Source organism: Anomaloglossus baeobatrachus, chromosome 5, assembly GCF_048569485.1.
Source record: "Anomaloglossus baeobatrachus isolate aAnoBae1 chromosome 5, aAnoBae1.hap1, whole genome shotgun sequence".
Lineage (NCBI taxonomy): Eukaryota > Metazoa > Chordata > Amphibia > Anura > Aromobatidae > Anomaloglossus > Anomaloglossus baeobatrachus.
In genome coordinates, this window is record NC_134357.1 from 553,212,605 (window position 1) to 553,238,664 (window position 26,060).

The window sequence follows — 26,060 nt, forward strand, 5'->3', positions numbered from 1 at the left end:
GACTTGTCCATTGCAGAATGTTCCACTTTTTTGCACTCATGAACTCCTGGGTAGCTTTGGCTGTATGCTTGGGGTCATTGTCCATCTGTACTATGAAGCGCCGTCCGATCAACTTTGCGGCATTTGGCTGAATCTGGGCTGAAAGTATATCCCGGTACACTTCAGAATTCATCCGGCTACTCTTGTCTGCTGTTATGTCATCAATAAACACAAGTGACCCAGTGCCATTGAAAGCCATGCATGCCCATGCCATCACGTTGCCTCCACCATGTTTTACAGAGGATGTGGTGTGCCTTGGATCATGTGCCGTTCCCTTTCTTCTCCAAACTTTTTTCTTCCCATCATTCTGGTACAGGTTGATCTTTGTCTCATCTGTCCATAGAATACTTTTCCAGAACTGAGCTGGCTTCATGAGGTGTTTTTCAGCAAATTTAACTCTGGCCTGTCTATTTTTGGAATTGATGAATGGTTTGCATCTAGATGTGAACCCTTTGTATTTACTTTCATGGAGTCTTCTCTTTACTGTTGACTTAGAGACAGATACACCTACTTCACTGACAGTGTTCTGGACTTCAGTTGATGTTGTGAACGGGTTCTTCTTCACCAAAGAAAGTATGCGGCGATCATCCACCACTGTTGTCATCCGTGGACGCCCAAGCCTTTTTGAGTTCCCAAGCTCACCAGTCAATTCCTTTTTTCTCAGAATGTACCCGACTGTTGATTTTGCTACTCCAAGCATGTCTGCTATCTCTCTGATGGATTTTTTCTTTTTTTTCAGCCTCAGGATGTTCTGCTTCACCTCAATTGAGAGTTCCTTAGACCGCATGTTCTCTGGTCACAGCAACAGCTTCCAAATGCAAAACCACACACCTGTAATCAACCCCAGACCTTTTAACTACTTCATTGATTACAGGTTAACGAGGGAGACGCCTTCAGAGTTAATTGCAGCCCTTAGAGTCCCTTGTCCAATTACTTTTGGTCCCTTGAAAAAGAGGAGGCTATGCATTACAGAGCTATGATTCCTAAACCCTTTCTCCGATTTGGATGTGAAAACTCTCAAATTGCAGCTGGGAGTGTGCACTTTCAGCCCATATTATATATATAATTGTATTTCTGAACATGTTTTTGTAAACAGCTAAAATAACAAAACTTGTGTCACTGTCCAAATATTTCTGGACCTAACTGTAGATAATCAGCCTGATAGTGCCTGTACAGCACTGGCTTTAGGTTATATACGAAAATCCTGATTATTGGTTCCCTTTAAACTTCTCAACGGCCTACCATCTCTAATCTAACTGCCAAGTGGATCAGGTCAACCAGGTCCTGATAAATTTCCTGTGGCTCTTCGTCACCGAACACCACAGTGATTGGGTCAAGCTTCTATCATGGGCGGAGTTCTTTTATAATAATCACGTAATTCCTCGGCTAACTCTCCATATCTCATGTATCTGGACAACATCCCAAAATTCCTCCCCCTGTTATCATCACCTTCTGTAAACCTATGGCCAATGTTCTTGTCTAGGGGTTCTCCGAAGTCTTGGCTGAGACCATTGTCTGCTTGGAGCAGTGCTCTATCAGGATGAAAAGGCATGCGGATAAGAGATACCTGGATCCTCCTACGTTATCCGAGAGACAAGGTGTGGATTTCTTCTAGACATGTTTGCCTCAAGAAGTCTGCCAACAAGTTGGGTCCCCACTTTATTGGTCTCTTCGAGGTGCTTTAAAAGATCAACACTTTCCTATAAGCTGAAGCTTCTGGCCTCCTTGCGGATCCCCAACTCCTTTCATTTGTCTCTCCTCAAGCTTGTCATCCTGAGTCGCTACTTCAGAAATCCTGGTACCCTCATTTCACCAGTCATTGCGGAAGACATCTTTTGAGGCAAAAGACATCCTTGCCATGAAAAAGGTGAAAGGTAAAACCCTCTTGATTGGATGGAGTTTGGTCCTGAGGAAAGGTAATGGAATCCCAAGGAGAATATAAATGACCCTCCTCTCCCGACGACATTCCTTTCAAACCTGGAAAAAGAGGGGCGGTGGTACTATAACGCTGTTACCGGTGTTCCTGCACTGTCCTGCCTCCTTTTCCTGGCAGGGACGTAGGCACCCAAATACCTGCCACAGTCTCCCAGGACCTGTATCCTCCACACAGGTCTCCTGAGAGGGCACTTAGGGCATGCACACACCTATTCTTAAAAGGGCCAGTGTGCACTATGCCAGAATTGCCTCTTAGCCTAATACAGAGAGGCACTAGGTATTTAAGGCATCCTCCCCCAATGAGAGGTGCCTGGGCAATGTGGTTTATCCTTAGAGACTAGTTGCTAGTTGTGAGGTCCCATCCTGTTTGATGAGTCTTATGCTATGTGTGCAAACACGAGTCTGTATCCTAGTGTCCGCTGTGCCCTGCGGACCTGCTGCATCTATCTATTCCATTTGTGTCTACTGAACGTGCCATATCTATCTATAGCAGCTGTGTTTGCCAGACCTGCAGTGACTGTCAGTATTTTATCCCAGAGCCATGGGGCCAACTGTCACAGTACCAAGACTCCCTGGAGTAGCACCAGGCGGCTACCTTCCAGCACAAGTTTATCCTCACCATCAGAGGCTCTAGTGAAGATAACATAATCGCTTAGTTACGCCCCTCCTGGTTGATCCAGTGTTATGGCCCAGTGGGTCATCTGTTACTCACACTTGCAAGCATAACATAGCTAAAAAAATTGCAAATTATATAAATTGTAATTATTTACTAAAATAAAAACAGTTTACAATCTAACAGTAGACCTCAGAGAAGGAACCAGTAGATCAAGATGTTCAACCCTCCTTGTTCATTTTGCCTCCCGTATATTTGAATAATTGAGCCATCAATGTTTTGTAGGCTAAAAATTATACCAAACTGCTACTAGACAATGGAGGGTTTCCACAATGATTGTAGCTGACTCTTGGTTATAAAGAGAAATGGCTTCATAATCCAACCCAGCAATAGCCTAAAGCCAAATGTCCTAGATACGTCTCAGCCTTTTACGTGTTTCGTGGATCACAAGCTGGGCACTATGTATAATGTTCCCTCTGCAACATCCACTTCTTGCTAATTTCCAGAGTCTGCCAGTGGAGTCAAAATAGTCACTTACACTAAAGCAGAATACAGTAAATGCTATTTACTGGCTATTTGTTTTAATAACATCCAAATCCTTTTGGAAACATTCAGTTTGGGAGAGGGGGGGGGGTGACATTACACACAGGAGAGCAGATTCCACCCACTTTTACTGAAGCTGTAATGTGAGATATTTCTACAGTACTTCTACAGTCGGATTTCAGCAGCTGCTCCCCCTAGTGTTTAAGAGTGGAAAAAAGAGAATTTTGTTTACTTACCGTAAATTCTTTTTCTTATAGTTCCGTATTGGGAGACCCAGACCATGGGTGTTTAGCTTCTGCCTCCGGAGGACACACAAAGTACTACACTTAAAAGTGTAGCTCCTCCCTCTGAGCTTATACACCCCCTGGAGAACCAGATCTAGCCAGTTTAGTGCAAAAGCTGAAGGAGAATAGCCACCCACAAGTAAAAACAGAGCAAAAACCGGAACAACTGGAGACTCTGTCAACAACAACAGCCGGTGAATACATGCGGAACAAGAAATTGCCAACAGGCAACAGGGAGGGAGCTGGGTCTCCCAATACGGAACTATAAGAAAAAGAATTTACGGTAAGTAAACAAAATTCTCTTTTTCTTTATCGTTCCTATGGGAGACCCAGACCACGGGACGTCTCAAAGCAGTCCATGGGTTGGAAATAAACAGAAAAACTAAGAAGTAGGCAGAATCTAACTTCACAAATGGGCGACAGCCACCTGAAGGATGCGTCTGCCCAAGCTCGCATCTGCCGAAGCATGAGCATGCACTTGGTAGTGCTTTGAAAAGGTATGCAGGCTAGTCCAAGTGGCAGCCTGACAGACTTGTTGAGCCGTAGCCTGGTGCCTGAAAGCCCAAGAGGCACCGACAGCTCTGGTCGAGTGTGCCTAGATCCCCGGCGGGGGAGGCACCTGAGAACACTGGTAGGTGTCCGAAATGGTCGACCTAATCCAACGGGCTAAGGTCGGCTTAGAAGCAGAGAAGCCCTTGCGCCGACCTGTGGTTAGCACAAAAAGAGAGGTGCACCGCCTAAGAGCAGCGGTGCAAGACAGATAGATCCGGAGAGCACGCACCAGATCCAGAGTATGCAGCGCTTTTTCAAAGCGATGAACAGGAGCCGGACAAAAGGAAGGTAGGGTAATGTCCTGGTTAAGGTGGAAAGGAGAGACCACCTTAGGAAGAAAGTCCAAAGTCGGACGGAGAACGACCTTGTCTTAATGAAAAAACAAAAAAGGTGACTCCGAAGAAAGCGCAACCAAATCGGAGATTCTCCTGAGGGACGTTATGGCCACTAGAAAGACCACTTTCTGTGAAAGACGAAACAAAGAAACCTCCCTAAGAGGCTCAAAGGGGGGTTTCTGCAAAACCGTGAGGACCAAGTTAAGGTCCCAGGGATCCAAGAGCCGCCGGTAAGGCGGAATGATGTGAGACGCGCCCTGCATGAAGGTGCGGACCTGAGCCAGCCGGGCGAGACGCCGCTGGAACAGCACTGACAGAGCTGAGACTTGTCCCTTAAGAGAGTTGAGGGACAGTCCCAGCTGCAGACTGGACTGTAGAAAGGACAGAAGGGTCGGCAAGGAAAATGGCCAAGGAGGATGGCCGGAAGAGCGACACCAGGACAGGAAAATTTTCCAAGTCCTGTGATAGATCTTGGCGGAGGAAGACTTACGGGCCCGAGTCATAGTGGAGATGACTTCAGGAGGGATACCAGAAGCCGTCAAGATCCAGGACTCAAGAGCCACACCGTCAATTTGAGAGCCGCAGAATTCAGGCGGAAAAACGGACCTTGTGAGAGAAGGTCTGGACGGTCCGGAAGATGCCACGGCACCTCTACGGACAGATGGAGCAGGGCTGGGTACCAAGCTCGCCTGGGCCAGTCCTGAGCAATGAGGATGACTCGACGGCCCTCCATTCTGATCTTGCGCAGGACTCTGGGCAAGAGAGCTAGAGGGGGAAACACGTAGGACAGACGAAACTGGGACCAGTCTTGAACCAGAGCGTCCGCGGCGAATGCCTGAGGATCGTGGGAGCGAGCCACGTAAACAGGAACTTTGTTGTTGTGACGGGATGCCATTAGGTCCACGTCCGGAGTGCCCCATTTGCGGCAAATTGACTGAAAAACTGCCGGGTGCAGGGACCACTCGCCACTGTCTACGGTTTGACGGCTGAGATAATCTGCCTCCCAGTTTTCCACACCTGGGATGTGGACTGCGGATATGGTGGACTTGGAGTCTTCCGCCCATTGAAGGATGCGTTGTACCTCCAACATTGCCAGGCGGCTGCGTGTCACGCCTTAGTGATTGATGTAGGCAACCGCTGTCGCATTGTCTGACTGGACTCGGATGTGCCTGCCCGCCAGCAGATGGTGAAAAGCTAGGAGAGCCAGAAGCACGGCTCTGGTTTCCATCACATTGATCGAAAGGGCTGACTCGGACGGAGTCCAAGTACCCTGAGCTCGGTGGTGGAGACATACCGCTCCCAAGCCGGATAGACTGGCATCCGTGGTGAGGATCACCCAGGACGGGGCCAGAAAGGAGCGCCCCTGAGACAGAGAGAGGGGCCGAAGCCACCACTGAAGAGAGCTCCTGGTCTGTGGCGACAGAGCCACTAACCTGTGCAAGGAGGAAGGCCGCTTGTCCCAACAGCGGAGAATGTCCAGCTGCAGGGGACGGAGATGGAACTGGGCAAAGGGAACAGCCTCCATTGACGCCACCTCAGCAGAGAGCGCACCGCCAGTTGGAGGGACTGCTGTTTGACTAAGGGCAACTTCACAAGTGCCGGCAAAGTCTCGAACTGCATCCCTAGGTACGTGAGACTCTGGGTCGGAGTCAGAGTGGATTTGGGAAGGTTGACAAGCCACCCGAATTCGGCTAGAGTGGAGAGAGTGAGCGAGACACTCCGCTGACAGTCCACGCTGGATGAAGCCTTGACTAGAAGGTCGTCCAGGTAAGGGATCACTGCCAACCCCTGTAGGTGCAGGACCGCAATCACTGCTGCCATGACCTTGGTGAATACCCGAGGAGCTGTGGCCAACCCGAAGGGGAGAGACACGAATTGGAAATGTTCCTCTCTGATTGCAAAACGTAGCCAACGCTGGTGTGAAACTGCAATTGGCACATGCAGATAGGCATCTCTGATGTCGATGGATGCCAGGAAATCCCCTTGGGTCATTGAGGCAATGACTGATCGCAGAGACTCCATGCGAAAATGCCGCACCTGAACATGCTTGTTGAGAAGCTTGAGATCCAGGATGGGCCGGAAGGAACCGTCCTTTTTGGGGACTAGGAAGAGATTTGAGTAGAAACCTCTGAACCGTTCCCGGACGGGAACCGGTACAATTACTCCGTTGGCCTGCAAGGATGCCACGGCCTGTGAGAAGGCGGCGGCCTTGGAGCAGGGGGGAGTTGAGAGAAAAAATCTGTTTGGCGGGCTGGAAGAGAATTCTATCCTGTAGCCATGGGAGATGATATCCCTCACCCACTGATCGGAGACGTGTTGAAACCACGCGTCGCCAAAGTGGGAGAGCCTGCCACCGACTAAGGACGTTGCTGGCGCGGACAGATAGTCACGAGGAGGCTGCCTTACCGGCAGCACCTCCTGCGGTCTTTTGTGGATGCGCTTTTGGGCACCAGTTGGATTTCTGGTCCTTGGCTGAGTTAATGGACGAGGCCGAGGGCTTAGAGGAGGACCAGTTGGAGGAACTAAAGGAACGAAACCTCGACTGATTCCTGCCCTGGACAGGTTTCCTGGTTTTGGTTTGTGGCATGGAAGTACTTTTCCCGCCAGTAGCTTCCTTAATAATTTCATCCAGCTGTTCCCCGAACAGCCGGGACCCAGCAAAAGGGAGTCCAGCAAGGTACTTCTTTGAAGAAGCATCTGCCTTCCACTCTCGAAGCCACAAGATCCTGCGGATAGCGAGGGAATTAGCCGAAGCCACCGCAGTGCGGTGAGAAGCCTCCAGCATGGCAGACATGGCATAGGATGAAAAAGCTGAAGCTTGGAAAGTTAAGGTAACCATTTCGGGCATAGATTCCCTGGCGAGGGAATGCATCCCCTCTAGAGAAGCAGAGATGGCTTTGAGAGCCCACACTGCTGCAAAAGTTGGGGAGAATGAAGCCCCCGCCGCTTCATCCTCCTGAACACAAAGCGATAAACTGGCTAGATCTGGTTCTCCAGGGGGTGTATAAGCTCAGAGGGAGGAGCTACACTTTTAAGTGTAGTACTTTGTGTGTCCTCCGGAGGCAGAAGCTAAACACCATGGTCTGGGTCTCCCATAGGAACGATAAAGAAATATCAAACTTTCAAATTTTTTTACATTTTGTTCAATTAAAACCAAATAATTTTATTTAAACATAACATTAAAATTTTACATTTTTTCAGTTATTTAATTTTTTTTTTTAAGACACCTTCCCTTTAAAAACAAGCAAAGTAGTGTGAACCTCAACAACCAAGGCACCTGTCACTTCTGGTTTTTGAGCACTCTGTTGGATGGGGTTCCGTGCCCCATCTGTTTTGGGTTTTTTTTCCAAACAATTTTTATTGATTTTACAAAATTTTATACAAAACCATAGCAAAAGAAGTATGATTGCAAAGAAAACAAAAAAAAAAACGTACATTCATTGCCAGAATATTTCAAAGAAAAGGATAACACCTCAACATGGTATTCCAAACCATTTTTCGATTTGCAATGACATACAATGAGTCAGTATTAGAAAATCCAAACGTAACACATATAAAACAAACCCCTGAACCCCTTTGTCACCCTGTAATATTTCCAATATCAATGTTGAGCCTTGTTGTTGCCGATGTCTCTCCTTCGCCCTTCCCTTGAGTCCCCGCTAGTTGAACCTTAATTTTCCAAAACTACCCTGGATTTCATTTAGAAGGTACCACTCCGAATGCCTGAAAGGTGTCACCAACTTATTTATTTCTTCCCGTGTGAAATGAGACTCTATAAAGGTTTTCCATCTCCCAAAGAACTTGGTAGTCTTATTGTCTTTGTCCCTTTCTGCTTCTAGTTTCTCCAACCTCAGCAGATTATGTAGTTCGCCAATGACTTCCCTTGTGGATGGGGCCTCCTCCTTTATCCAATGTCTTAGGATGCACCTTTTAGCTATCATGGCTATGTCATGTATGATTGCAAATGTATTTTTATCTTGAGTGTTCAGTCCCCCTCTAACTCCACCCTCAAAGACGTGAAAAATCCACACCATTAATTCTGGTTTGCAGTAAATTTTCCATGTTGTCTGAACCAATGTTCTGACTTGATTCCAGAACCTCTTTATTGCCCTACATTCCCACAAACCATGTAGCATGTCTGTTTTTTCCTTGTGGCATTTAGGACACCGTGCATTTTTACCCGGTATGTTGAAACCCAACACCGCCCTGTGCAATATTCTAAATTGGGTGTCTCTCCAGCTCTCATTGGTGACCTGCCTCCGCATCTGCACCCATCTTTTCAGTATGTTACCCACTACTTCTCGTCCTTTCAGTTGCTTCTCCCACGCTAAAAGTGTACGACTGTCTTCCCGGGATATTAACAAACCTCTGAATGTTCGGTATATTTGAGAGACATTCACACTTGTTACATCGCACTCCATTAGCTCGTCAATCATGCTCTTGTTCAGTTCCCTTCCAACCTCTCCAAGATCCCTCATTACTCCATGCTTCAATTGTTCATATTGAATAATGTGGAAACTGTTGAGGTCATAGTTATCCAGCACTTCCCGTCCTGTTAGCCACCTTCTCTCTTTCACACTCATAACATCTTTCATTTTTCTAATGCCCTTCTCTTTCCATCTAAGGAACAGTTTATTCTCCCGACCCTGGGGGAAGTTTGGCGATGCCCAAGGATTTAGATATTTTGATACCTTCCATGAAAGTCTCAATTTCCGTCTTACCAACCTCCAGGCCAGCATGGTGTCTCGGAATATAATTGAATTTCTTATGTGACCTTCGACCTTGGACAGTGGGGAGTGTAGAATGGACGTCAGGTCCCATGGCTCCGCATACTTGTGTTCCATGCCATGATCTGAGTGTCTGCTCGTTCCTCTCAGCCAGTCAATCACATGTCTCATGATGCACACAATGTTGTAACCCCTGACGTCTGGGAAGTTTATTCCTCCCTCCTCCACTGACTTCATCAGCGTACGCAGCTTTAGTCTAGGTTTCCTTCCCCTCCAAATAAAATCTCATACGCTGAGTTGAGTCTATTGACATCCTTTAGTGTTATCAGTAACGGAATCGTTTGGAAGGGGTAGAGCAACCTGGGAAAGCTCATCATTTTTATGAGATGGCATCTTGCCAATAGTGGAAGGGGTAATCCCTTCCAGCCTCTCAGTTGGTTTATAATTTTCCTAATCAGTGGACCATAGTTCAATTTGTAAATTGATTCCACCGTCCTCCCTATATACACTCCCAGGTATTTAACTGATGATTGTGCTATAGGGATCCCATTCACATGACCCTTGCTTAAGTTTCTCCCAGTTGGCCCTTGACCTCCCTTCAAAAATAGAATTTCGCATTTCTTTTTATTCAACTTAAAACCTGAGAAAGATCCAAATTTTTCAATCATGTCAAGTGTCCGGGGCAGGTCCGCACCTGGATCCCCCATAAATAAAATCACGTCGTCGGCGAAAAGTGCTATCTTCATTTCTGCTCCCCTTATGTTTATCCCTTTGAAACTATTGTGACCCTGCAGCACCCTTGATAACGGCTCAATTGCCAGGTTAAATAGTAGGGGGGATAACGGGCATCCCTGTCTCATCCCTTTCATCAGAGGAAACACTTCCGACAGGAAGCCCAGGGTGTGTATCCTTGCTCCCGAGTTAGCATATAGGTTTTTGATGTAGAGTCTCATTTTACCTCTAAGCCCCACAGCTTCCATCACCTTGTCCAACCAGCCCCAATTAACATTATCGAACACTTTCTCAGCGTCGAGTGTGACTAAAGCAGGCCTTGCCCTTCCCTCAGTACGCCCCAGTCTAACCGCATCAACCACTAAAATCGTCTTCCTGATGTTGGTCACCGCATTTCTCCCTTTAATAAACCCTACCTGATGTTCTGAAATTAACCCGGGTAGGACCATGGCCAATCTGTCAGCCATGATTTTGGACATTATTTTTAAGTCATGGTTGATGAATGAGATGGGCCTGTAGCTCGAGGGGTCATCCAGATCTTTAGTTCCCTTAGGTATCAATTTAATGTATGCTATGTTGGCGTTTCTAGGGATTTCTGTTCCTCCCAGGATTGCATTAAAAACTAAGGTTAGATCTGGTGAAATCAGATCCTTAAGTGCTTTATAAAATTTGCTATTGAAACCATCAGGTCCTGGTGCCTTATTAGTGTTGAGTTCCCCTATTGTTCTTGAAACCTCTTCCTCTGTAATGTCCGCGTTTAGGGCTTCTATTTCCTCTTCCGTTAAGCTAGGCAATTGGGCTCGTCGTAGCCACTCTGACACGTCATCATGTCGCTATGTCCTGACCCATATAACTTCCTATAATAGTCTCCCAGCACCCTGTTAATTTCCTTGGGATCCGAAGTCGCCCCCCCACCCCTTGTTTTCAGTTTAGAGATTACTGTCATTTTTCTGTGGCCCCTTGCTAAATTTGCCAACATCCTCCCCGCCTTATTGCCAAATTTGTGAAGATCAGCTTCCTTGTAAGACCAAAAAAGCTGTTCTTTTTTTTTTGCCCACTCGTCAAAATCTCTCTTAGCCACCAACCACCTATCTTTTGCCGTACTAGACCTGTCCGTCAAATATTTAGTATATGCTATCCGCACTGTCTCGCTGTGGGAGTTGTAACTCTCATTCGTCTTCCATTTAATCATGGCCGCATATCCCACCAAACGCCCTCTCAAGACCGCTTTCGCCGTTTCCCAGAATAGTACTGGGGTCACCCTGTGTTCCTTGTTATCTTCTGTAAACTCTTCCCACCACTCTTTAATTATCTTGTGAAAATTGTCCTGTCTGAGGAGAAATGATGGGAATCTCCAAATAATGTCTGATCCCCTCTTGAATTTCTCTCTGAGGTCCACTCTCACCGGACTGTGATCAGAGATCACCATATTCTCAATCATACAGTTTTGTGCTCCATTCACAAGTTCCATAGACATCCAAATCTGATCTATATGTGACCAACTGCCGTGTGGGTGAGAGAAGTGCGTATATTCTCTGTCATGCGGATGAGTTAATCTCCATACGTCTTTCAGACCTACGTCTTCTAATGAAACGTCTTTGTGAGCTAAACCTTTGTCCCCGGATCCCAACTCTCCCTCTCCCCTCCTTCTATCCTCCACTGAGTCTGGCACTGTATTGAAGTCTCCCGCCACTATGATGTTGGGTATCTTGTGTGACGGGGGTGTACAACAGAGCAAAGGATGGACGAGGCCGAGGGACGATCCAACAGGTTTATTACCAGGAATACAGGAACAGCACACGATAAGTCCACGTAAAACAGATTCGGGGGCCCTTCCCGACAATCCTCGGACCGGATAACAAAGCAATCGTCCTTACAGTAGTCCAAAGAGTTCCACACAATCCCACGGGCCGCCACACAGGCCTAGCTCCGTCCGTGTCCACAGCCACCCAGGCTGGGAGCTCCTTCTTCTTCCAAGTTTCAGCTCACTCTGAAGTTACAAAAAGGGAAATGCATTGTCTGTGCTCCTTGACCAGCCCACCATGTTCAGGGGGTAGGGGTCACACATCCTATCATCAATGGTTTGGTCCATCACAGGGCTCCAATATGTCTGCCAGCCACAGTAGATCAAGGGATCCCCTGCTGTGCAGAACAATGACTATTCCTTCACTGGCCAATGCAATTACAGACTAGATACACAACTCTGGATAGAAGATGACAGGCTATTTACATAATCACATTAGATGCCAAGACTGCAATTGTATGAGAGAGACACATTGAGACCAGTAGCTCCCCCAAGGAAATACATGAATTACAACTAATACAACCAGGGAAAAGTTACATGAGATATTATACAAAATAAATGACAGGGAATTATACATATCATGACATAGTATCACAGCATATACAGTGAGAGGGTAAATTACATCTTCACAATCCCTCCCCCTCCCAACTTGTGTACGTACTAGAGACCTCTACCAGTCACTGGTTAAGTACACACAGGCAGAGCGTTACTTACATGTGGCTTCATGCAGCCACGAATTGGCATCGTAGCTCTCCCACATCATTGCCCAGGAGAACAGCTGCAGGCAGACCACCCATCACCCCAACCACACATCGCCTGACCCCAAAACCAAAGTTCAGATCCACAGTGGCTGTGGGAATAGTCCTCCATTGTCCATCAGCCAGTTCAATGACAATCCCAGGTCCTCTATGGATTGCCTCAGGCCGAACCACTCGGGGATCAGCCAGTGTGAGGAAAGCACCCGAGTCACAAAATCCAACAAGTCTCTGTCCATCCAGCACAACCTCCTGCAAGTGCTTACCTTGATGAGCAGAAGTCGTCATAACTGCGGGTCGCACCCCGTAAACTCCTGGTGGTGCAACATGGGGGGCTGAGTCACTAGGCCAGTCCTCACATAGCGGTGCCACATCTTCCTCCATGGCACTGGGCTGTAAATAATTAACAATCCGATTGGGTGCAGGATCAGTCCTCATTTGAACAGCTGGGCAGGAGACTTGCCGATGCCCTGGCTGTCCACATTGATAGCATCTGAGCTGGGTCTCCCTCCATCCAAGGCGTCCTCTTGGGTAAGGGGTAGGGGAACTTGGAGGCCGGCTCCCACCTGAAGGTGCTGTAGGGGTTTGAGGATGATTCCTCCATGGGCTGGCTGGGCATGAGGCCTGCAAATGTCCGGGATGCCTACAAACATAACACCTGCACTCTGTTACTTCCTCTCCCTGGCGTATTCCAGAAAGTGCAGTAGAAGCAACTGGAGGCACATTAACACGGGTATCAACATGTGGTGGCTTAGAGGAACGGGGAACAATGGGGACAGAATAACTGGGGGCATCCGGTGTTGTGGAGCTGTTAGGCGTCTCTCCATCCTCCAACAGAACCCTCCACTGAGGCTTGATAGTGAGCACCTCATCAGCTAGAGCAGCAGCTTCCTCCACTGTCGCTGGTTTTCTCTCACGCACCCATTCCCGGATCTCAGCGGGGCACTGGGCAAAGAATTGTTCTTTTAGGATGACCTGCAGGAAGGTCTCCCAAGATAAGGCCTCCTCTGCCTCCAGCCAGCGATTACATATTTGTTTGAGTCTATGAGCATATATCTTAAAAGACACTTCCCCATCACAGGCTAAAGCACGGAACTGAGTCCTGTAAGTGTCTGGGGTCACAGCATAATGTTCTAGAATAGTCTGTTTAATCTCCGCATACTCACAGTTCCACCGAGGGTCCATAGCTCTATAGGCTTCAGCAGCTCCCCCCTCTAGGAGCCCAACCAGATGCCGGACACGCTCCCTGTCCGGGACTTCCATTAATCGACACTGATGCTCAAAGTCCTGGAAGAAGCCCTCAATGTCACCTGCAGCCTCATTAAACGGCTTAAAGTCTTTGCGGGACACCCTGGGAAGTTCCCTCATGATGGGTGCTGGGGTTACAGTCTGTCTGGAACCTCTCGCGGCTTCCACAGCGAGCTGCTTATCCAGCAGTGCCATCTCCTCCATCCTGCGCTCCTTCTCTTTAGCTCCACGCATGACCTCCATCTTATATTTTATGGTGGTCTCCTCTCCCAGCAAGGCCATCTCCTCCTCGTACCACACAACCCACTGACTTTTTTGGGTATTTACCTCCGGCTGCCGTCTTTCTTCCGTTTGCTGTGAGGATCCTTCCTCCACGTCATTTTGCGAGCAGACTCCTTCTAGCGCCTCAATCAGCTGCTCCTTGGAGAGTCCTTTGAAATGAACTCCTACTTCACGGGCCTTTGATTGCAGGCTCCCCAAAGTCCAGGTCTTGTACTCTGCAGTGCTGGTTCCTGATGTTGAGCCATTGTCCTCCATTCCTTCTGCTCTGATCCCAGCGCTGCCAACCAGTTTGTGACGGGGGTGTACAACAGAGCAAAGGATGGACGAGGCCGAGGGACGATCCAACAGGTTTATTAACAGGAATACAGGAACAGCACACGATAAGTCCACGTAAAACAGATTCGGGGGCCCTTCCCGACAATCCTCGGACCGGATAACAAAGCAATCGTCCTTACAGTAGTCCAAAGAGTTCCACACAATCCCACGGGCCGCCACACAGGCCTAGCTCCGTCCGTGTCCACAGCCACCCAGGCTGGGAGCTCCTTCTTCTTCCAAGTTTCAGCTCACTCTGAAGTTACAAAAAGGGAAATGCATTGTCTGTGCTCCTTGACCAGCCTACCATGTTCAGGGGGTAGGCGTCACACATCCTATCATCAATGGTTTGGTCCATCACAGGGCTGCCAGCCACAGTAGATGAAGGGATCCCCTGCTGTGCAGAACAATGACTATTCCTTCACTGGCCAATGCAATTACAGACTAGATACACAACTCTGGATAGAAGACGACGGGCTATTTACATAATCACATTAGATGCCAAGACTGCAATTGTATGAGAGAGACACATTGAGACCAGTAGCTTCCCCAAGGAAATACATGAATTACAACTAATACAACCAGGGAAAAGTTACATGACATATTATACAAAATAAATGACAGGGAAATATACATATCATGACATAGTATCACAGCATATACAGTGAGAGGGTAAATTACATCTTCACACCTTGTCAGCTAAAATTAGGGCTTTTAGGGTGTCATGAAACTTGCTTTGGTGCGTGTTTGGACCATAAACATTATATATGCTGAGTGTTCCCGCTGGACTAGTAATTGTTAAATGCTGCCATCTTCCTTGGTTGTCCTCTTCATGAGCCATCACTTCATGACCGAGCTGTTTGTTTATCAGGATCAGTGTGCCCGCCTTCCTACCTTGTGCCGCTGCCCCATACACTCAACCTACCCAGTATTTCCTCATACGGAAAAAATCCTCCCTCCTCAAGTGGGTTTCTTGTAATAGAGCAATATCCGTTTTTAGCCTTTGCAAGTGTCTTAATATCATTGCTCGCTTATTAGGTGATCTGAGGCCCTTAACGTTCCACGTTGTTAAATGCACCATGCTTGTCTAGGTAATCTGCTCTTGTCAATGCTACCCCTCAGGACCCCTACTTCAGGAAAGACATGGCTACCCACATTGTTCTCGCAACTGACTCCACCAGGATGATATTTTTTTCCCCCATCTTGTAAATAAAACCTTGGATAACGCATGAAAAATAAAAAATCTGCAACTATAAAACATGTTTTCCCTTTCAAGGGACTTTCGGCTTTCCTCGCCATGTGAGTGACTTCCCCTTTTCCTGGCCAGAATATGAGGCTCCCTAGTCACCCCCCTGATAAACAAGTTCTGTGCTCTATCCCCCTGGTAAAACACAACGACCTTAAATATTATGTAAGGATTAAAGCATTATGTTATATACAGTTAGGTCCAGAAATATTTGGACAGTGACACAATTTTCGCGAGTTGGGCTCTGCATGCCACCACATTGGATTTGAAATGAAACCTCTACAACAAAATTCAAGTGCAGATTGTAACGTTTAATTTGAAGGTTTGAACAAAAATATCTGATAGAAATTGTAGGAATAAGTACACATTTCTTTACAAACACTCCACATTTTAGGAGGTCAAAAGTAATTGGACAAATAAACCAAACCCAAAAAAAAAATTTATTTTCAATATTTTGTTGCGAATCCTTTGGAGGCAATCACTGCCTTAAGTCTGGAACCCATGGACATCACCAAACGCTGGGTTTCCTCCTTCTTAATGCTTTGCCAGGCCTTTACAGCCGCAGCCTTCAGGTCTTGCTTGTTTGTGGTTCTTTCCGTCTTAAGTCTGGATTTGAGCAAGTGAAATGCATGCTCAATTGGGTTAAGATCTGGTGATTGACTTGGCCATTGCAGAATGTTCCACTTTTTTGCACTCATGAACTCCTGGGTAGCTTTGGCTGTATGCTTGGAGTCATTGTCCATCTGTACTATGAAGCGCCGTCCGATCAACTTTGCGGCATTTGGCTGAATCTGGGCTGAAAGTATATCCCGGTACACTTCAGAATTCATCCGGCTACTCTTGTCTGCTGTTATGTCATCAATAAACACAAGTGACCCAGTGCCATTGAAAGCCATGCATGCCCATGCCATCACGTTGCCTCCACCATGTTTTACAGAGGATGTGGTGTGCCTTGAATCATGTGCCGTTCCCTTTCTTCTCCAAACTTTTTTCTTCCCATCATTCTGGTACAGGTTGATCTTTGTCTCATCTGTCCATAGAATACTTTTCCAGAACTGAGCTGGCTTCATGAGGTGTTTTTCAGCAAATTTAACTCTGGCCTGTCTATTTTTGGAATTGATGAATGGTTTGCATCTAGATGTGAACCCTTTGTATTTATTTTCATGGAGTCTTCTCTTTACTGTTGACTTAGAGACAGATACACCTACTTCACTGAGAGTGTTCTGGACTTCAGTTGATGTTGTGAACGGGTTCTTCTTCACCAAAGAAAGTATGCGGCGATCATCCACCACTGTTGTCATCCGTGGACGCCCAGGCCTTTTTGAGTTCCCAAGCTCACCAGTCAATTCCTTTTTTCTCAGAATGTACCCGACTGTTGGTTTTGCTACTCCAAGCATGTCTGCTATCTCTCTGATGGAGTTTTTCTTTTTTTTCAGCCTCAGGATGTTCTGCTTCACCTCAATTGAGAGTTCCTTAGACCGCATGTTGTCTGGTCACTGCAACAGCTTCCAAATGCAAAACCACACACCTGTAATCAACCCCAGACCTTTTAACTACTTCATTGATTACAGGTTAACGAGGGAGACGCCTTCAGAGTTAATTGCAGCCCTTAGAGTCCCTTGTCCAATTACTTTTGGTCCCTTGAAAAAGAGGAGGCTATGCATTACAGAGCTATGATTCCTAAACCCTTTCACCGATTTGGATGTGAAAACGCTCATAATGTAGCTGGGAGTGTGCACTTTCAGCCCATATTATATATATAATTGTATTTCTGAACATGTTTTTGTAAACAGCTAAAATAACAAAACTTGTGTCACTGTCCAAATATTTCTGGACCTAACTGTATTATAAAACCTTAACGAGAGTTCGTCAGCTGGGCTAGTCCTGGATTTGTAAGGCCTTTCTTTAAAACAGATCGGGTCCATCGTGCTTGGATCTAAAAAGCAATCCAAAGAGCGAGAGAGGAAGAATAGAGAGAGAGAGAGAAAAAAAAAATTCCCTTTTTCTGTCCTCTTTTTCACTCTTTAACACTGAGAATGGGAAGATCAATCAGTTCTCTCTCTATCCTCTTCACGATGGCTCGCCCCTCTCTACGTGGCATCTTTCCTTGAACAAGGGGAGCAAATAATATCCAGTAGAAGTCGATTCAAGGATCATCAGATGTCTCGATGCCTCCCAGAGCGCTGTTCCCTGGGACCCGACCCAGGACTAGGCTCCTGAACTGGACTTCTGCTCCTTGCTCCGCTGATCTCAGACCGTGCTTGTCTGTTTGATTGTCCCCCCTCTCTTCCCGGGCCTGTAGGGGAACCTTTTCTGTGATATCCTCCTCCATTGGAACTTTTCTCCTGTTCATCTGGCCGGTTTTTGTCGTGTTGTGACATGAGGATGTTTTCCGCTTCCTTGTGATCTTTGTAATACGAGAAAGAGCCATTGGAGTTCCTGACCTTTAGTATAGCCGGGTAGAGTAATTGGCATCTTACTCTTTTGTTGTACAGGAATGTGCATATTTTGCTGAATTCCTTCCTCCGTTTACATACGTCAGCAGAGTAATCCCCAAAGATCAGCAGTCTATTGCCTTGGTATTGTAAGGGCCGTTTTCGGTCTCTGAAAGCCTTCTGGATTTCCTCTTTATGCTTGTAGTCAAGGTACTTGACTATCACTTGTCTGGCTCTTGGCGGGGGTTTATTACTTGAATTTTGACCTTCACCTTTGTTCCCCTCCTGCGGCCTTAATGGTCCCACTCTGTGGGCTCTTTCTACTCTAAAGTCCGCTTTTATGCCCAGCGCCCATGGTAGCTCTACCTCACAGATATTGTCTAGCTGGCTCATCGATACCGATTCTGGCAGCCCCACAATGCGAAGATTGTTTCGCCTCGACCTGTTTTCTAGATCTTCTGCCTTATCTTTCAGGTATTCATTGGATTTTACTAAAGTTGCTATTTGTTCTTGCATGCTCTGAATTACCTCCTCAGAGTTAGATATACTATGTTCTGTTTCTGCCCATCTATTGGAGTGGTCATTCAGTTGTTTTTGCATGGCAGCTAATGAAGATTGAATAGCTGTCTCAATGGCCACTTTAATTTCTTTAGACAGGTGAGATGTCACTTCTATTGCCAGTGTTTTATAATCCACATTAAACTCTTGTGGTTGCTTGTTTTGGCCAGCAGATGCCGCTGTTGTCTTGGTTTTTTTTATCTGTAGTGAGTTTCTGCCTCCCTTCCCTGATGTCTTGCAGGAATGTGATGTCAGTGGGTCTTGTTTTATGTTTCCTTTGCCAGGGGTGTGTAGTGTTATACTTTTTCTTTGGTGGGGTTGTCTCACTCTCCTCTCCCTGCTCTGCTGCCTTGCTGAGTCCTCCCTCCTTCCTATTTTTCCATGTTCCCCCTCCTCCATGCATCCATCTTCTTCCTCTCTTGTTTCTCCCTCCATGACCCCCTCATCCTCCCACTGTGATCCACCCTCTTCTGACCCCTGCATCCACCTGTCTCCAGCTCTGTTGTAATCTGTCTGCTCAGCCGCGTCCTCCGTTGCTCTCCTGCTCCCACACAGATCCATCACGTCTTTCTCCTGCACTTCAGGCTCCTCCCCCAGCAGACTCTCCGGCGCCATGTTCAGCTCCTCTGCTCTTCTCATATCTTCAGCGTCGCCGCTCCTCCCGGGTCCCTCGCCGCCACTGGCATTCCTCAAAAGGTATCTGTCCATTGCTCTCTTTCTCCTCTTCCCCGCTGGATCACTCACGCTTCGGTCTCTGAAGCACGGGGGCTTTTCTGTCTGAATCTTCAGGGGGTGGCAGGAGCTTCCCCTTTACACCTCCACCTCAGCCAGGACCGGATCCGGACGTCGCCCCATCTGTTTTATTTGTGTGCTGTTGGGTGGATCTTGGGCAATGACAGCTGTGAGGGTCACCTGGGTAAACAGGCTGTTTCAGGGCTTTTTTACAATTTGGTGCTCTGTGGGGGAACTTGGCTGTGTGGGTAAACTGGGAATACAGGCTATATAGGGCAAATTTGTTAAACATGTTGTTGTGGGGGATGTCTGGCAATTTTGACTGTGTAGGTGAACTAGGAATACAGACTCTGTAAGGGCCTTTTCCAAAATTGTTGGTCTTTGGAGAATCTCTCAAATCCATCTCTGTGGGGTACTTTAAAAATGTTTGGTTTCTGCATTTACTTGCTATTTACCATAATTGCTGTGGTGACAGAAGCTCTTTAAGTCATTTACCTATCCAAATTTATTTGCTGTGCAATTGCCATGCTCTTACCTCATTTAGGTTACTTTTGCAGCCCCCAAGCCCTTACTACAACCATTTTACAGCCCCAAACTTCAGCTCTGCACTGACTTGTATGGGGTTTATAGTTTAGGGTTAAGTTTGCCTTCTGAAACCAATCTTTTTTCTGGTTTGCCGAACCCGAATATCAATAGATTCCAAAAAGAAGAAATGGATCGTAGATGGAAATAGTAATTTGAAATATGAACATGTTTATTATTGTAATAACACAAAAAGAAACCATAGTATTCGGCTAGAAATTAAATTTTTATTGAATAAACACACTTTTATATGAAAAGACAATGGATGAAAAAAAATTCAAAACACAAAACACTGCATAAAAAAAGCCAAAACTTGGTGCTAAGTATATACAATCATATGAAAAAGTTTGGGCACCCCTATTAATGTTAACCTTTTTTTCTTCATAACAATTTGGGTTTTTTCAACAGCAATTTCAGTTTCATATATCTAATAACTGATGGACTGAGTAATATTTCTGGATTGAAATGAGGTTTATTGTACTAACAGAAAATGTGCAATCCGCATTTAAACAACATTTGACTGGTGCAAAAGTTTGGGCACCTCAACATAAAAGTGACATTAATATTTTGTAGATCCTCCTTTTGCAAAAATAACAGCTTCTAGTTGCTTCCTGTAGCTTTTAATGAGTTCCTTGTAATTGTTCCTCTGTATGAATGCCGGAGTAGATTTGGAGCGGTGTTTTGGATCATTGTCTTGCTGAAATATCCATCCCCTGCGTAACTTCAACTTCGTCACTTATTCTTGCACATTATTGTCAAGAATCTGCTGATACTGAGTTGAATCCATGCGACCCTCAACTTTAACAAGATTCCCGGTGCCGGCATTGGCCACACAGCCCCAAAGCATGATGGAACCTTCACCAAATTTTACTGTGGGTAGCAAGTGCTTTTCTTGGAATGCCGTGTTTTTTTGCCTCCATGCATAACGCCTTTATGTATGACCAAACAACTCAATCTTTGTTTCATCAGTCCACAGGACCTTCTTCCAAAATGTAACTGACTTGTCCAAATGTGCTTTTGCATACCTCAGGCGATTCTGTTTGTGGCGTGCTTGCAGAAACGGCTTCTTTCGCATCACTCTCCCATACAGCTTCTCCTTGTGCAAAGTGCGCTGTATTGTTGACCGATGCACATTGACACCATCTGCAGTAAGATGATTCTGCAGGTCTGTGGAGGTGGTCTGTGGATTGTCCTTCACTGTTCTCACCATTCTTCTTCTCTGCCTTTCTGATATTTTTCTTGGCCTGCCACTTCTGGGCTTAACAAGAACTGTACCTGTGTTCTTCCATTTCCTTACTATGTTCCTCACAGTGGAAACTGACAGTTTAAATCTCTGAGACATCTTTTTGTATCCTTCCCCTGAACAACTATGCTGAATAATCTTTGTTTTCAGATCATTTGAGAGTTGTTTTGAGGAGCCCATGGTGCCACACTTCATAGGAGATTCAAATAGGAGAACAACTTGCAAGTGGCCACCTTAAACACCTTTTCTCATGATTGGATACCTATGAGGTTCAAAGCTCAATGAGGTTACAAAACCAATTTAGTGCATTAGTAAGTCAGTAAAAAGTAGTTAGGAATGTTCAACTCAAGAAATTGATAAGGGTGCCCATACTTTTGCACCGGTCAAATTTTGTTTAAATGTGGATTGCACATTTTCTGTTACTACAATAAACCTCATTTCAATCCAGAAATATTACTGAGTCCATCAGTTATTAGATATATGAAACTGAAATAGCTGTTGCAAAAACCCAAATTGTTATAAAGAAAAAAGCTTAACATTAATAGGGGTGCCCATATGACTGTAAGTGGTTAAATACTCACAATAATTTAATGGTAATGGATCATAAATAGACTTGGTAATAAATAGAAAGCTGCCTAGAAAATATTGAATAAATATAGCAGGAAAAGCGAGGTCTTAAAATAAAGTGCAAAGTGCTGCAAAGACCTCTGTCAAAAAGTGACGAATGCTGACAATATACTCCAGAAAAAGGGGAAAAATTCCATAGACTATGCAATGTCTGGTCACAATAACGAAGGCCTCAAAAGTGCATAGTGCAAGAGGTCCTGTATAATAAAGTGACCAGTGCTAGCAATATAACAAAGGGGCATGCAAACAGGAGTACAAAATTACAAAAGGCAGACTAAGCATGAAAGTCCATTTACTCACATAAGTAGAGCACCAAGGCAGGCAACCTCAACATATGTTTCAAAAAACGTCTTCGTCAGAAGTCTCCTTTTGTCATATATTTGTCAAATATATGGTTTCTCCTCATGAATTTTTCTTAGTGGTCAATGTGGAGACACGGGGTCAGTGGGTGCTCTCGTCCGCTGGCCCGGCCGCCTTTAGAAAGACAGCGTGGCCCAGGGCTCATCCCAACTGAACGCCGACCTCCTTAACCGTGGGCGGAACACTACTCAGACAACACAGGGTGAGGGAATCACAATATTAAGACTTTATTGGCTCTCCAAACAATTAACAGCACATAACACATAACCAGCAAAACACACAAATGTAACAGGCAACAGAGTCTCACCCTTCTGCTAGCTCACCAGGGATTAGAAGGTCCGTGCCTCAGAGCTTCCAGGGCTACTTACTCCAATCCAGCAGCACCCCACTTTTGGCGGGAACCCACCGAGAATGAAATAACGCCAGATTTAGGAAGCTGGCTGAGGTCCGCAAAGTCTGTAGTCAGATGACTGTCCCAAGCTGGATTTCTTCCTTAGGTAGTCCTTGATATCAAAGCCGAATCCTTGCATTCGATGCTAAAGTCCATGTAGTATTATAATCGAGGATTGGTTATGCCTTGCCAATCAGATCCGCAAGTCCTAGATTATTAGCATGTAGCAAGAGTCTCCCTGAGCAATGGACAGTCCTCCTTCTTATACCCCTGAGCTCGCCATTCAGACCATTGGGGTCTTCACAATTGGTGGAAAAGACTGGGCTCTTATTGGCTAGATTTCAAGCTATATTCAAATATCCAGAGACAAGGGTGAGACAGGTACGTTACATCACATCTAGCAATTCACTTAGTAATACAATGGGAAGTTCGCATAATTGAGTTATTTGGGTGTTTGGCCTTCAGTGGTCAAAACAATTACATGATTCAACAAGAGTCTTGTAGAACAATAAGGGATTATCCCCATCTATAAACAAACTATCTTCATGTCTGACTGAATTTTAAGAAATGTAACCCTTGCTAAGCATTGACAGAGTCCAGGTCGTCACAGTCAATAAATTATAATTTTCAAGTAAAACATTTCTCACCTTCTAGGTAGGATAATGGCTCCAACTCTTGTGCATTTTGTAATGTTTAAAAAGATGCCATTTGTGAGTAAAATATTTCCATCATTCTAAGCATGTCAAGGGTTTCTCCCTTGTCTGAATTAGTTGGGGTTTAGCAATACTTGATTTATTTGCCAAACCTTTTCCACATTCTGAACATGAAAAGACTTCTCCCCTGTGTGAGTTCTGTGGTGTGTAATAAGACATGATTTGCGGTTAAAATGTTTCCCGCATTTTGAACATGAAAAGGGTTTCTCCCCTGTGTGAATTATTTGGTGTTTACCAAGACTTGATTGATCTGTAAAACATTTCCCACATTCTGAGCATGAAAAAGGCCTCTTCCTTGTGTGATTTCTCTGATGTATAACAAGACTTGATTCATCTGCAAAATATTTACCGCATTCTGAACATGAAATCGGTTTCTCCCCTGTGTGATTTATTTGGTGTTTAGCAAGACTTGATTGATCTGTAAAACATTTCCGACATTCTGAACATGAAAAAGGCTTCTCACCTGCGTGGGTTCTCTGGTGTGTAACAAGATATGATTTCTGGCTAAAATGTTTCCCGCATTCTGAACATGAAAAGGGTTTCTCACCTGTGTGAATTATTTGGTGTTTATTAAGCCTTGATTGATCTGCAAAATGTTTCCCACATTCTGAACATGAAAAAGGCTTCTCCCCCGTGTGAGTTCTCAGATGTATAACAAAATGTGATTTTTGAGCAAAACATTTCCCACATTCTGAACATGAAAAAGGCTTCTCCCCTGTGTGGGTTCTCTGGTGTGTAACAAGAAATGATTTCTGGTTAAAATGTTTCCCACATTCTGAACATGAAAAGGGTTTCTCACCTGTGTGAATTCTTTGGTGTTTATTAAGCCTTGATTGATCTGCGAAATGTTTCCCACATTCTGAACATGAAAAAGGCTTCTCTCCCGTGTGAGTTCTTTGGTGTGTAACAAGATGCGATTTTTGGTTACAACATTTCCCACATTCTGAACATGAATATGGCTTCTCCCCCGTGTGAGTTCTCTGATGTGTAACAAAGTGTGATATACTTGCAAAGCATTTCCCACATTCTGAACATGAAAAAGGCTTTTCCCCCTTGTGAGTTTTCTGATGTGTAACAAAATATGATTTAGCTGCAAAACATTTCCCACATTCTGAACATGAATATGGCATTTCCCCTGTGTGAGTTCTGTGGTGTGTACTAAGATGTGATTTTTGGTTAAAACATTTCCCACATTCTGAACATGAAAAAGGCTTTTCCCCCCTGTGAGTTTTCTGATGTGTAACAACATATGATTTAGCTGCAAAACATTTCCCACATTCTGAACATGAATATGGCATTTCCCCTGTGTGAGTTCTCTGGTGTGTACTAAGATGTGATTTTTGGTTAAAACATTTCCCACATTCTGAACATGAGTATGGCTTCTCACCCGTGTGAGTTCTTTGATGTGCAAGAAATTGTGATTTACGTGCAAAACATTTCCCACATTCTGAACATGAAAAAGGCTTCTCCCCTGTGTGAGTTTTTTGGTGATTAACAAGATTTGATTTCCAGTTAAAACATTTCCCACATTCTGAACATGAAAAAGGCTTCTCCCCTTTGGAAGTTCTCTGGTAACTAACAGACTCTGAAGAAAATCTTTTTTCCCTTGTGTCAATTTGTCCTTCAGTTTTTCCATATTCTGAAGCTGAAAATGACTTCTGTACTGTAAAAGAACTTAGATTTTTAATGCCTCTTATGTGACATTTAATTTTCTTAATAATCGGTGATGAATCAGAAGGTAGGACTTGTTTAATAGAATCAGATGAAAGATCTTTGCTGTGAAGGGATGAGGTTATATCTGGAATAGTGAAATTCACTTCAGTTACATCTTGTGTAATATTAAGGTCATCTGATTTAAAAATTGAAGATGTCAGCTGTCCCTCTGATCTCCTGGTACAGTCATCTGCCAAGAATAAAAATTTAATTTCAATAATATATACAAATTTAATCCATTTACACCCAAGCATGTACTGGTATGTCCACAGCTGCCTCTTTCCGGTTACCGCAGGCTTCGGTGGCGAGCCCGCAGTAATCCCAGCACATTTGCTGATCTGATCAGAAAACGTGTGGCTCTCAGGCGCAGGTGGATCTGTTTGCCTCCTGCTCTTAAATTATTATTACAATAAAGAAGGAATTTGCCATCATACCTCAAAAGGACAGTGCTGGATTATTCCTTTCTTGAGAACATTTGTAAGACGTGCTGTCGAAATGTGTTGTTCTGAGATACAGATAATGTCTAGCATTTTGTCTCCTGGTCTTAAATTATTATTACAGTAAAGAAAGAATGTGCCATCATACCTCGAAGGACCGTGCTGAATTATTCCTTTCTTGGATTCATATGTGAATCCCTTAGATCGCACTGTGAAACACTGACAGCACAATTTAAAGTGCCACGGCAGGTATCGTGCCGTTGCCCGATCGCCGTCTGCTGCCCCCCGATCACGGGGCTCCAATTCGTTTACATGGCAGTGAACACTTAGCTGATGACCCCTGACACTGCCATGACACTGCCATGACTCACTGTCTGTGAGAGCCGACACTCACAGGAGAGGACATTTCTGCTGATCACAGCAATGCTGCTGTAATCAACAGAGATGCTCAGGCGATCGGACTGAGCAGGTATAACGCCCCCTAGGAGGACTAGTAAAATAAATAAAAAAGTTTAAAAAAATACGAAAAAATTAAAAAAAAAAACCTAAAAGCTCAAATCACTTCACTTTCGACCCATTGAAAATAACAGTTAAAAAAAAAAATACAGATTTGGTATCGCTGCAATCAGAAATGCCTGATCTATCAAAATATAAAAGCAATTAATCATCCTTTACTTTTGCACCCAGTCTCTGGTAACTATATTTGTGAGGCACTATGGGTTTCTGACCCAGATCTTTTGTACTTGGCTAACAGGCCGGCATTTGCCTTTGATATATAAATGGACTTTTTTTTTCCAATGCAGGCATATTATTGTAGCATTGTTTTTTTCATTGACAATGCTAGGCAGTCTGGGTAGTATCA

The 26,060-nt window shown here is 45.0% G+C and overlaps 1 protein-coding gene across 2 annotated transcripts in view; it reads right to left on the reverse strand.

Moving 5' to 3' along the window:
• Positions 1–22,179: 22,179 nt before the first annotated feature.
• Positions 22,180–26,060, reverse strand: part of LOC142312236 (uncharacterized) — a 78,560-nt gene continuing 74,679 nt past the window's right edge. The window contains exon 5 of one of the 2 annotated variants that reach the window (XM_075351151.1): positions 22,180–24,605. In XM_075351151.1, the coding sequence (XP_075207266.1) occupies positions 23,102–24,605 (1,504 nt within the window). In that variant the 3' untranslated portion in view covers positions 22,180–23,101. Of the gene's footprint in view, positions 24,952–26,060 lie in introns of both variants that reach the window. The other variant, XM_075351150.1, reaches the window with a different exon arrangement.